At 43.4% G+C, this 12504-nt stretch overlaps 1 protein-coding gene across 5 annotated transcripts in view; it reads left to right on the top strand.

Moving 5' to 3' along the window:
* The window catches only part of DIP2C (disco interacting protein 2 homolog C), a 307964-nt gene extending 302873 nt beyond the window's left edge, over positions 1-5091 (top strand). For all 5 annotated transcript variants that reach the window (XM_032181494.1, XM_032181493.1, XM_032181496.1 and 2 more), the window contains one exon: positions 4460-5091. In XM_032181494.1, the coding sequence (XP_032037385.1) occupies positions 4460-4712 (253 nt within the window). In that variant the 3' untranslated portion in view covers positions 4713-5091. The remainder of the gene's footprint in view (positions 1-4459) is intronic.
* Positions 5092-12504: the final 7413 nt, after the last annotated feature.

Below are 12504 nucleotides of genomic sequence, written 5' to 3'. Positions count from 1 at the left end.
AAGACTCAAGCTTTAAGAGTGTTGTTATTAGAAGGAGTAAGCAAGCAAACATTTTAAATAAATGAACACGCTAATAAACTTTATTAGTGAACACACTGTTACTTTTGAATTAGTTATTAATAAATCAAGCAATGGAAATTGAAGCAGTAAATCAATGAGTTAATAGTGATGTTGTCTTAATCAACATATCACATCATCAAACGCACGCAGCAGGTAATCATTTCTTAAGGCCATCTCGAGAACAATTTGCTTTTCATTATTCTTGCATCAGAAGACCGAATCAGGTATTTGTTTTGTTTTGATCTAACCTCAGCTCAGCCTTTTCCTTTCAACCAAAAAAAACCTGTCATAGCAGGTAGAGCAATTCAGCTAGTATAAGATATGACTCCCCATTTTTCTCTTCAGTCCTGTCTGCAAGGTGTGGCCTGTGGACTTACTAAGGAAGCCTAAGGACCATACCAGTTTCTACAGTCACAATGCTTTGCTTTTTTCTTCAGTATCTGTTACAATTGAGGTAGTTAATTGCTCATCTGACTGTAACTGAGGTTTTACCTGATTGCAGGCTCCCTCAGTTGTTGCCACTGGTGACACAGTCGTCTTGTGCTGGCATTACGTGGGGTAGAGGATACTGGGTCCTCATACAGACCAGTAGGAACACTTAAAGGATACTGAAAAATGCTCCTTTCATATGTGTCATATTCTTATCATCAATGGATAGAAAGATAACCAGGGACAACTCTATTATAAGATGGCTACAGATTCATAAATCCATGTGTTCAGCAGTACCTGTTTGTCAGAGATTTGTGTGTCCTCAAAGTGTGAGCTCATGGGCAATGAATGAAGGTGCCATATCATACTGCAGAAATGGCCATCACTGGTTTCAGTGGCAAAAAAGTCTTAAATTATATATTTTCTCAAAACCACTGAGAGTTTTTTGGGAATACCTTTCCACCCTTCCCTTCTCTTACCGTGAAAATCCTGAGGGGAATAGGAGCAACTCAAAAAGGGTTGGGGTAAGCTGGGAGGACTAAGGAGAAGAGCTGCTGAATTTCTGCAAGATGGTTGGACTACATGCAAACACTTCTTTGTGCCTTAACTCTCCCCAGTAGCTGGGTGATAACATACAAGACACATGAATAAGATGTCAGGAAACATGTGATGCTTACTGCCCTTTGCTGAAAGGCAAACATTAAAAGTCTTCAGAGTTGTTTTTCCCTCAGGGAGGAGAGGTTTCTGGTGAGGTAGATTTTTCTGATGTGGTCCTTGCAGAAAATGGACACACAGATGTTCAAAGCAACATCTGGCTTGCTTATAGTGCCCAACCTCTTCCTACCCAGTGGTCCACCTAATCATTCCCTCAAGTCACCGGCGTGAAGTTTTCCTTTACAGTCATTGTCCTGACTGTCCTTGACTTTTCTCACTCAACTTCTCCTGGATATCCTCTTCTTGTCCTTGGTGAAGACTCCTTGACAAAATAATAGACAGTAAAATCTTTCCTTGTATATTACCTTGTATATGCTTTTTCCTTGTATATTACCTTGTATATGCTTTTCTTTAGTTTCTTTCTTTTTGTTAGAGGCCATTGTTGTTTACTTTACAATGACCCATTAAGGATTTAACTTAATGGCGTTGATACCTATTGCAAACAAAAGCTACTGGCTATGTCCAGTCCATAAATTGTAAAAACAGCTTCAAAGAAACATGCTCATTTTGTAACATTTAACACTAGTGAGGAAAGCAGGGACTTGTTGACTGGTACGTGATCCCGCTGTGCAGCTTCTGTTATTGAGGATCTGTAAAGGTCATTTACAATTATTCTTTTTTTCTTAACAAATTTTAGCAGCACAAAATCAGCAACCTCTGACTTCAGACCTCCTGTGTCTCAAAATGTAACGAGCAACAGAACGGCACACAGTACATTTTCATTGTGATGTATAAGTGCACCAAACATTTTGGAAAGTGTTTTTAATAATGCAGAGTACCTTGAGAAATACCGTGTGTGTGTGTAATTCAATTAGAGCACATTGTTGGCTCCTGTTAGCTCCAAAGCCTTGAAGGAGGAGCAGTACATACTTTCCTTGAGTTTGCTAGGAAGTGGTTTTCTCTCTGTGCATAATGACAAGTAGGTAAAGCTCCACAAGATATTTGGAGAAGGAAATTACTACGGGCCTATATTTCTGGAGGTATTTCAACAAATTCCTTGCTTTTCCCTGCTAGTTAGTGGGATGGAAGCAGCAGGAGGGGCCGTTCCCAGCTCACTGCACTGGCTGTGTTGCATCTGTTGGTTGTGACTGTGATTTCTTGGGAAAATCATACCTAAGTTTGTTTCTTTAATCATTTTTTTTCTCAGGGCTATAAGTTTAATACATTCATAAGTGATACATGCTGGCCGGTATAAATTCATCTTAACTGGTGGGAACGTAAAGGATGATCTTTTTTTTTATTTTATTCACAGTGGTTACCATTGAGTTGGAATCATGGCATATGAAATTTTTAATTAATTTCATTAACAAGTTTCAAAATAAATTGAGACCCTCTTAGGAGTGCCAATGACGCTAGGAATTACGAGCAGCTTCATGAAGGTTTGGGGTATCAGTCTGCTGGACTCAGACAAACCAGCTTCTCCCAAGCTGTGTTTTAGGGGCATTGCTTTTAAGTCTTTCCATGAACAGTTTTCCCAAATAACAAGCTAACAGTAGGTTTAAGGCATGGTTTCAACCACTATCTAATATTTTAATAAAACCTCCCAGGCTTTTTTGTTAAAATGTATTTAGCATTAACTTAGATGCTTGTGCAGCTCACTAGAACTTCTGTGAAAACAAGATTACAAAATAAAATTCATTTCATAGCAGTACTAAGTCCAAAGGAGCCTGCACAACCTTTCTCTGAGTACACATTAGTTTTCCAGATCAATAAACACATAAGCCCATAAGAATTCTGTCAAACAATACTTTTGCAGAATCTGAAAATGAAATATGCTTGTTTAATAATAAGTACTTTTTCTCCTAAAGTCTGCTAAGCATCAACTTGGAACACATTTTCATAGCTAACTTTTGGGCAAAGGTGCGTTTCCAAAGCACGTGGATATTCAGAATTGTAGTAGATCAAAAGAGTGCACTTCGGTCTCAGCCCAGTGTTGACCTTAGTGTAAGCAGCTCTTTTTTGAAGTTAGCTTACATACATAACATGTTCAAGCTTTCAGATACTTTTGCTCAAGATAGTTATGGAGAATTACCCCCTGATCTTACAAAGTAAATGAGGACAGGGTTTGATATGAGTTACAGGTAAATGAGGATGGAGCACAGGGTTTGCTATAAGAGTGACGTGTAGAATATAATTATGTATGCTACAGAATAAGGTAGAGCAAGAAATAACCATGGTCCATGTCTTAAACACATACAAAGAAGAATGAGACTGCTCTTTGTGGATTCTCAGCCCTGCTGACCTCCTGCGAGGCTGTCGAGAAATGAGAGGAGTGGGGAGGGGTGGAGGGAAGAATGCACCAGGCTTTTGTGCCCTTCCAGCCTCCCTGTGTGAAGGACAAAGGCTTGTCCTTAGCTGGGAAGATACCAGGCAACAGAAACCAAAATTTACCTGCTTTGGTTCAAAGGCTTAGCCAGAATTTTGGGGTCACTCAAAGCTCGTTCAGTGGAGACACCGGTGATGATGGTGTTTCTTTGACCATCCCACCTGTTCCTAAGGAACGTGAAAACTCCTGTCCCTGTAAACCCGACAGAACTAAACCACAACCAAAATAAAGCAGATGGTTTCTGTGTAAACCAAGTGGTCCAGAAAAATCGGAGCTCTTTTGTACCGAGCTCTGACCTGCCTGGACCACTGCCAACCCGCTGCAGAATGCATGGAGCACATCGGCCTGGCACCGGGAGCACAAACACCCCCTCCCCAGCTCCCGGGGAGCTCTGCACAGCCTGCAGTGTGCCATGCAGATGCTCCTGGAGCTCTGCACCCCTCTCCTAGGCAGAGTTTATCCAAAAAGTCTTCCAGGCTGGGCTGTGTGCCTTACGGTGCTTTATCACCGCCTTCTCTTCTGACCTCCTTTGCTCCCCTGGGCCGCTCTTCACAAAAACCTCGAGGAAACGCCTCCACCCACACGTCGCATGCCTGCGTGAGCACGGCAGCGCTGTGACAGCTCCCGGGCTTCAGAGGGAACTGCAGGACTTCTTACTGCCTCCCTACACAACGGGCAAGAATTAGACTCGAGGTTGTGTCAAGCTTAGCTCACATCTTTATACTGCAGCGATAATGAAGTGAGAGCTACTGGGACTCATTTTCCGCCCTGCCTGCAGACACGTTCCCTCCTGACACTTCGGCCTTGGGCCTCAGCGTGCAGAAGGAAGCAGCATGGTTGAAACAAGCAGTAAACAAGGTGGGATGAAATGGATTTAAAAAAAAAAAAAAAAAAACCAAGCAACTAATCCTTCTTTTTCTTTGATTCCAGTGCGGTGTTTACCTGGACAAACTTACTGGTCGTTGTAGTTGAGCTGGATGGATCGGAGCAAGAAGCTTTGGACCTGGTTCCTTTGGTCACCAACGTGGTCCTGGAGGAACACTATCTGATTGTAGGGGTGGTGGTGGTGGTGGACATTGGTGTAATTCCTATCAACTCCCGTGGAGAGAAACAACGTATGCACCTACGAGATGGATTTTTGGCAGACCAGCTAGATCCCATCTATGTGGCCTACAACATGTAGTCTTGTACCTTAAAGCTTCCATGGACTTTACCATAGATGTATAAAATTTTTTGGTGTCCACTAAAAAAACAAATGTGCAGATAATATGCTGACACTCATCAGAACGGAACTGTTTCTATTTGGAACTTTTCAAAGCAGTCACGATTGGCAGGAAATAAAATGTGAAATGTTTTCTTTTACCACTAAATTTTAGAAAAGAAGGACTATGGGGTAAGGCCCTTCAGTTTGTTGGAGAAGCCCATTTTAAACATTTTTTTTTTTTTTGCTTATTGGACAATACTGCTTTTTGAGTAAATGTGGCTTTGTATTTTACATTAAGTAAGCTGAAGTAGATTTTTTTTTTTTATTCTGCCCTCCAAATGGATTCTTTTAAAACAATTTACATACTAATACAAAGAGTTGTTTTCTTCATTTGTTTTAATATGTCGTAAAAGGATGATGAACACAAATCTGATACTAACGTAAGCCATTTTAGGTCCCACATCTTAGGAAACTATGTAGTGGTACGAGGAGAATTCCCAAAGTAGCACCTTTCAATTAGAAATCTAGCAGCTTTCTGTCAGAGATGCTGAAAGCACAAAGGCCAAAGAGCCTTTGCTGTTAGCGTTAGAATGGAAGAAATTTATAAATAAGGTGTATTTCGGCAATGAACTTGCAAATATCTTTGTACTAAACTAAAAAGATAAAATAAGTTAACTACTTCTTCTGTAATTATGTACAAAAACGTTTAATTTATTTTGATCTCTTTAGAAGTATAAAAGAGAAGAAACATTCAAGAATATTAAACTCTTGAAATGTTTGCTAATATAAAAACAAAGTGTTGTATTATCTTGAGTGGATAGTATCACATCAAATATATATATATGAAATATAAATTCACTAATGACAAAAGATTTTAAAGTTTAAAATGCAGTACTTGTCACTTGCATGGTGTCTCCCACTGTAGATAATCAAATGTTACTCACAAATTTTTTGAAAAAAAGCAATCCTGGATTGCTAAGTATCCCTGTCTAAAAGAATTCTCTAGATACCAGCAAGTGGAATTATTGCTGCCTTTAAGGCAGTGAATGAATTTAAGACTAAAAATGCACTACAATAATTTTTTTTTCTTTGCCATGGAGGCAACAATAAATATTCGTGCTGGCATGTGCATACACTTGTTAGACTTAGAAAAGGCAGGTTGAGGAATAGCACTGTTGTCTAGCTGCAAAACTTTGTTGCACAATTTTTTCATTGTTTTAGTTGGTGTTTTTATTGCTATAAGGAAAACTTTTGGGGTTATTTGCACAGAGTTATCAATTTGCCTCTCAGCTAGGACACATAGCTCAGTGGCCAAGGCATCCAGTTTACATTTACAGAAAACGATTGTTTCGATGGTCTTTAATTTATTCCTTAACGGAGAGGAGCGTACAGTCACTACAACCAATTCAGCACAGATCGTGCATCTGCTAACTAGTCCCTAAGCCAATTAAAACATCAGAGGAACTGAACTGCCTGTTTTAAGATCCACAGTCCCAGGGTCTCCGACCTGAGGCTGTCAATGGGAGAAGAGTAGGAAAACATGCATCACAGCTGCCTTCATTTTACTACCTTTGGATAAAGAAGAGGTTTGATTTCCCAGTTCTGCTGTCTTCCCGGCACCCCACACCCCTTTTTTAAAAAAACTTTCCCCTTTCTTCATGTGGTTGTAACTGAATTGACCCAGTTGTGGTCAAGAGTGGGATTTACCAGCTGCAGTCCAAGAATGCTTTTCTTATTGTCCAAAATTATGTTCATGTGCTGGCTCTCATTACCAGGTATGCATGACTAAGATTGTTGCAGGGCAAACATAATCACGTTTATATCACGTTTAAGGGACATATTGTGTCTGCCTTTGCAGAATGCTGTACAAGAAGTGGACCCCTGCTAACGATAGTAGTTTTGTTTGGCTTCTGAGTCTCAATGCTGGTTGTTTAAAATCTTTTTAAAAGGTGGGGACATTTTAGTCTGCATGTACAGTACAGAGCATCTCACCATGTCAGACTTGTTTTATTTCAAATCATCTTTTCAGACTTCACTGTCCTGTGAATATCCCTATTCATGCTCTGAAGACCAATCCTAGATTTTGTCAACTTCATTTTCTGCTCCCTTTAAAAAGAATAAAATCTGTTTTTAATGGCAAGTCGCTGTAAGGTTTCAGACAAGATGTTGATTGATTACAAACATAATTGCAGTGTGTGAACTAACTTGTGAAGTCCTGCTATCGCTGATCTCAGTACTGCAAAACAAATTTAGCTGTCATTTAAAGCATCACTTTAACCTTCACGAAGTCAACTTTGCATTTGTAGAGAAAAAAAAGAACTGCAATGCAGTTGTGAAGCGCAGTTAATAACAGCTCTCTTCTGCAACCTGTCATCCGTGGTTGTTAAATTCTGAGTTAAGAGAAACGATAAACTGAGTTTCTGGTTTTGTTGTGCAAGCAAAAGGAAGGAAACATTTAAGCACCATCAGACTGAGCAATAAAGAAGGATTGTTCTGTATTAGAAATCGTACTGTAGATAAACCATTCATGAGAATGTATAAAATGTTTGTCTTGTGACCTTGTGCTTTTGAAGTCAGACAAAACCATGTAATCAACTCGATGCACATGCACAAAACAGAGGGTACACAATGAACATTTAAACACAAAACTAATCAAACAGGAGCAGATTCCTCATGGTGCTTGTTTATTATATATATTTAATCCTGCTTGACACTTTACCCAAGGGAAGACTGTCCCTTTTATCAGTTGAATGTTAGCAGCGTTATTTCATAGAGTGTGGTGACTGGTTAGAGAAATTCATGTAACTCAGCCAATCACAGTTTCAAACAAAAATTTTTATGTGCAAAGGACAGCAACCTTCTTGTATGTTAAACCACCAGTACGCTTTGTACATCTGTGATAACGCCTGTTTTATATTCAAATGAACAAATAAAAGCTTTTATTTTTGTTGCTCTGAAAATATCAGTTTCTTAATTAGTCATCTAAAATTGAGCTTCCTAGAGCTGCCTAAGCTCAGCGGAGGAACATTGAGAGCTATACTGTAATTTTATTTTGTTTACCTCTCTTGTTGCATAATTTATTAGTACAAATCATGATACTTTTAACAATGTTTAAATACTGGTGTGGGCATTTATTGCTGAAAGACTTTCATATGGCAACAAATGTTTTTGTGAAATGTTTTTTTAATTCTTTTTAATATATTCAAATATACTGTTCACATTTTTGCTGAAAGTGTAAAGATTATTGTAAGCTTGGTAACATTTTGTGAGAAGCAATAACAAGCATTAGTACTGTAAAACTCCTCAAATTTGTCACATCACTTTTGTTGCAAGGTCTTGCTACCGGCACGTTTCCAATCAGTCGCTGAAGTTACTGATCCAGGTGCTACATCTCTGCTGCTGGAGCTCTCTGCCAGTGGAAATACATGGGGAACTGGCTTGTCACACGTGGGCTTGAACCTCTGTATCAGTTCAGACACTTTGGCTGGCCAGACAAAAACACGAGGAAATGTGATCCACTTATTTCCATTGGCCCTTTCCAAAACCAAACAAACAAACAATGATTTCAGGGCTTCTCTGGTTTGCAGCCAGTAGCAGCAGTGTCCACAGAGAACAGCTTTGGACCAAGCCCTGATTTTCAACATGTGATTTCAAAGGGTGAGGTTCAGAGTCCCTCTTTCTTGGGTACCCCATCTGAAAAGCCAAAGGTATAAAATCCAAGCTCCAGTGGTCAAATTTCAGGCAGCAAGTCAAGGGAGGGAGGGGAGGACGGCTGGACAGCAAGTACTTAGTTCCTGATTCAATTTTATAAAGCGTTTTATTACAAAAAAACAAGGGCTTGATGTTTTTATGATGATGGTGATTAGGTTTTTTATAAGGTCAGAATGCTCTGAGTACACATTTTAGAAGTCATTTTGGCAAATGATGCCATAATGCTTGAAAAATGGTGGGGAATCTCAACAGAAAAAAATGTAGTAAGGTTCTGTGAATCATTTCCTACATGGTAAGAACTGTACAATTTATTCATTAAGTTGATACTAATAAGGCAAAAACAACTAAAAAAAAAAAAAAAAGTCTGATAAAAGACCTTGCAGCTTCTTCTGTGCACCCTTGGCCTGAGCTGCCAGAGCGTGGTACAGCACACGGCTCCGCGACACGCTGGGCAGCTTGGTTTCAACAGAAAGCTCCACCTCTTTCATCCACCTTTACTTATCAGGGGAGCACAGAGATCAACAGCCTCCCACCAGGCTCCTCAAAAACAAAAGGAGAGGCTCTGGGGAAGCGGCTGGCCTCCTGCAGAGGTTTTCCCATTCGGCCCAAGGCGCTGTTAGGCCCCAGCAGAGGCCTCAGCGCAGCACTGAGCAGGCCAGAGACAGGCAGTGAGGCCCAGGAGGGGCGGCCTGAAGTCACCATGGGCAGGGACCCGCTGTCCCCAGGGCAACAGCCAGCCCTCTGTTTTTCTATTTTTATTTCATCTGGGGAGAAAATTAAAGAGTTCACCCTGAGCTATTGGTGTGATCCCGGGTGCTTCCTTGGCAGACTGCCTTCCCCAAACCCCTCATTCACCCTGCTGTCATTTTGGTAGATTTAGGCTTTTCTTTCCGTGGGTTTTCTGTTCACTTTTAAGAGCTATCGCCTTAATGCTCTTCCAGGAAGCCTCCCAAGCATCGCCTCACTTGTGCTGTACCTCATGGAAGTCACCATCTTTGAAACAGCAGCTCTTCTTTCCTCACCCAGCAACCTGCCGCAGCTCATTTCTGTGCCTTTTTAGCACACCTCCCTGTGCTGGATCCTGCATGGCCTTTCAGAGCAATCGCCCATTCCCCAAGCAGGTGACAACACTGCCCACCCCTCAAAAGCTGTGGCAGGAGAGCTCATGCTCCTTGCTGCTCCACATGGCCAAGCTTTCTTCAAAGCCAAAGCCCTGTTGTCTCCTGTATGATCCACCCGGGGAAACCAAAAGGCTTTGTCCCAGGAGATCCCATAATGCAATTAATAATAGTTAAAAACAACAACAACAACAAAACTGATCTTGGTTTAATTTCATGCTTTGGTAGTAGGCTTCATACAAGGCGGTGTCTGGTGGAGGAGTCCAAATGAGGGGATGAAGCAGGTGGACGCGTGGTGCCACCAAATGGCTTCCAGCTGCAGGTGGGTTCTCACATGACCTGTGAGGTTGGAGAGATGCGACCATGCGATGAACTTGAGTTCAGCAAATGGCAAGAAATTTGGCTGAAATGCCCTTCAGGGCAGCATTGCTCCAACAAAAGCCTCTGGAAAACTTCCCCTACCCTTTGTGAGTGGCATTGCACAGGAGCAATCCTGCTCTGAACAGAGGATCACGCCAACCCAGCAGTAGATTAAGAGGTTGCTAAGAAAAGATAAAAAACAGAGGATAAAAGAATGTCAGAGCAAATAACCCTTCCCCCCGGAAACCAACCAAACAACCAAACAAAAAGCTTGGTACTGCTTTGGATCCAGTTCCACTCCCTGTACACTCAGCCCCAGTGAAGTCGTGTTAATAGATTGCAGAGCTGGCCTGTGTGAAAGATGCTCAGGAACATCCTGAAGGGGATCGGCTGCCCCACTGCTGAGCTATGAGTCCTGCTCAAGCACAGCCCTCAGCCACTGCTGTGGTGTGGTAAAAATGGCTTTGTTAAAAGTCTGATGGCAGTGGCCTGTAAAAGGGCAGATTTCACCAGTGTGCTGAACATCCATCTGCCTGCTGCAGCCTCTGGATGGGCAGCAAATCAAAACGGCCTTTCTCCTTCTCCTCCTTCCCCTCCTCCTCCTCCTCCAGGTGCTGACACAGCGCTTTGTGTTTCAGCCCCAGCAGCTGCCTTTTGGCAGAGATCCTCCAGGCCTCAGGATCTCACAGAGCTCATCAGTCAGCAAGCTGGAAGACTTCGAACCAGCATAAAAATGTCACAACAATTCCTGCTCCGAGGAGCTGAGCCCTAACCTCCAGAAATATATTCATCTATCCAGTTATTTATTTGTAAGCAAGGGTTGCTGCAGGACAGGGCCCTCTGGGCACTGCCTGGCTGCACCAAGCAGTGGCTGCAGCAGGCAAGAGGGACAGGAGCACACCCTCTGCCTGGGGAAGTGCTGACAAGAGGGGAAAATTGGGTGCAGAAGCAGCAGATTTGGGAGAAGCTGTTACCAGAAAAGATGGAGAATTGGTTACATCTCTGCAGAATGTTCTGTATGGGGAGTGACCCCAGGGACCTTCTGCTTTGGGCCATGGCTTCTGTACCTCAAGAAACCCCACGCAGGGCGACTGAGTGAGCACAGGAGGGGCTGCAGCAGTCTTTTAGCTATACAGCAAGGGGCTCTGTCTTCCCCTAGAGGCAGCCCACGCCAAGCAGAGCAGGATTTTAAGGGAAGGGATGGTGGCACAGGTTCACGTGGGTGTTGCTCCTCGTCAAACCCAGGAGTGCAGGCAGCAAACTGAGACCCTTCGGAAGAGTGGGCTGGGGCTGGGCCAGGCAGTGTGTGTGGGCACAGTGGTCGTGGGGGCTTTATGCTGGGCCGGGTTGCAGCTCAGTGATATGGAGCTGTTGCCAGTTCCCAGCAGCTCCCTTCCACAGCCATGGGGTGCTTGTTGGTGTCAGCAGTTCTGGAAGAGAGGCTCCTGCACAGGTCAACACTCAAGGCAGCTCAGATGAGCCTTGTAGGTGAGCGCCTCAGGGCTGCAGCTCCGTGGGCTCCATTTGCAGCCCTGTGGTGGCTGGTGGCACCATGGAGCTCAGAGCAGAAGTCCCGCTCGTATGGCAGCTGCAGGAAAGAATCACAAGCAATTGCATTAGGGAAGATCTGCTGATCCTCCCTTTCTTCAGAGGAAAAATAAAGGGCTTCCTGGCACTTGCGGTCTTCACATACTTGTGAGAAGTTAGAGAAAGGCTCGGTTGCTTGGTCAAGTGTCAGAGCAGCCAAAGAAACATGCATGAGCCACGTGTGGCAGAGTTTTGAGCTGTGCTTTTTGTTCAAGGAGGAGCCCGTGTGGCTCCTCATGCCCAAATCCCCAGAAAGCCCCCAGGGCCTGAGTGCCTGTGGCAGGCAGGGCCGCAGCTCAGCCCTGTGCCAGGCTCACTCCGGGGTGCCTGAGGCACCTTCCCTCCTGCCAGCAGGGGCTCGGAGCTGCTACAGGCAGTGCACTGACTTTGTTCATGTGTGTAAGGAAGCCACTTGTCACCTCACAGGCCCTGCCTCAAGGGATGAGTGCGCACCCTCTGTGCTGTGGCTCATGAGGTGAGTCAGGGCCTGAGGCTGCATGCGGGCATCATGCAGCCTCCTCGGGGCAGCGAGCTGCCTGCTGAAGGCACTTCTTCCGTCAGTGAAGGAGTTTTGAAAACAAACAAACACACAAATAGCGCTCTGGCTTTTTAACGGGCATTGTTTCCTGCTGCAGACGTGCCTTCCCGAGCACTGCTGAAGCATTTCACGCAGCCAGCTCCACAGCGTCTTCATGAAGAATTCGGGTCTATTTTTAGGTGCCTTTCTGGTACAAATCCTATTTCCACTGAAGCCTAATGCCAGCTTAGTTTTCACTTCCAGGCAGTTAGCGGAAACTGACCGCTGGCTTTGCGAGCACACGCATATCTCACCCTTTTGGCACAGCATGTGCTCCCTCTTGCTTGCTCTCTCCCTTTCCTTCTCCCCAGTTCCTCAGCCTTACTTCTGTATTATGAATTATTAGTCTCTTTTAATGTGAAAATTACCTGCAAAGCAAACCCCGTGTTTCATTTCAGCCCATCCATTGCCATTTTCC

Source organism: Aythya fuligula, chromosome 2 (genome assembly GCF_009819795.1).
Source record: "Aythya fuligula isolate bAytFul2 chromosome 2, bAytFul2.pri, whole genome shotgun sequence".
Taxonomy (NCBI): domain Eukaryota; kingdom Metazoa; phylum Chordata; class Aves; order Anseriformes; family Anatidae; genus Aythya; species Aythya fuligula.
This window is presented reverse-complemented; position numbering and strand designations above follow the sequence as displayed.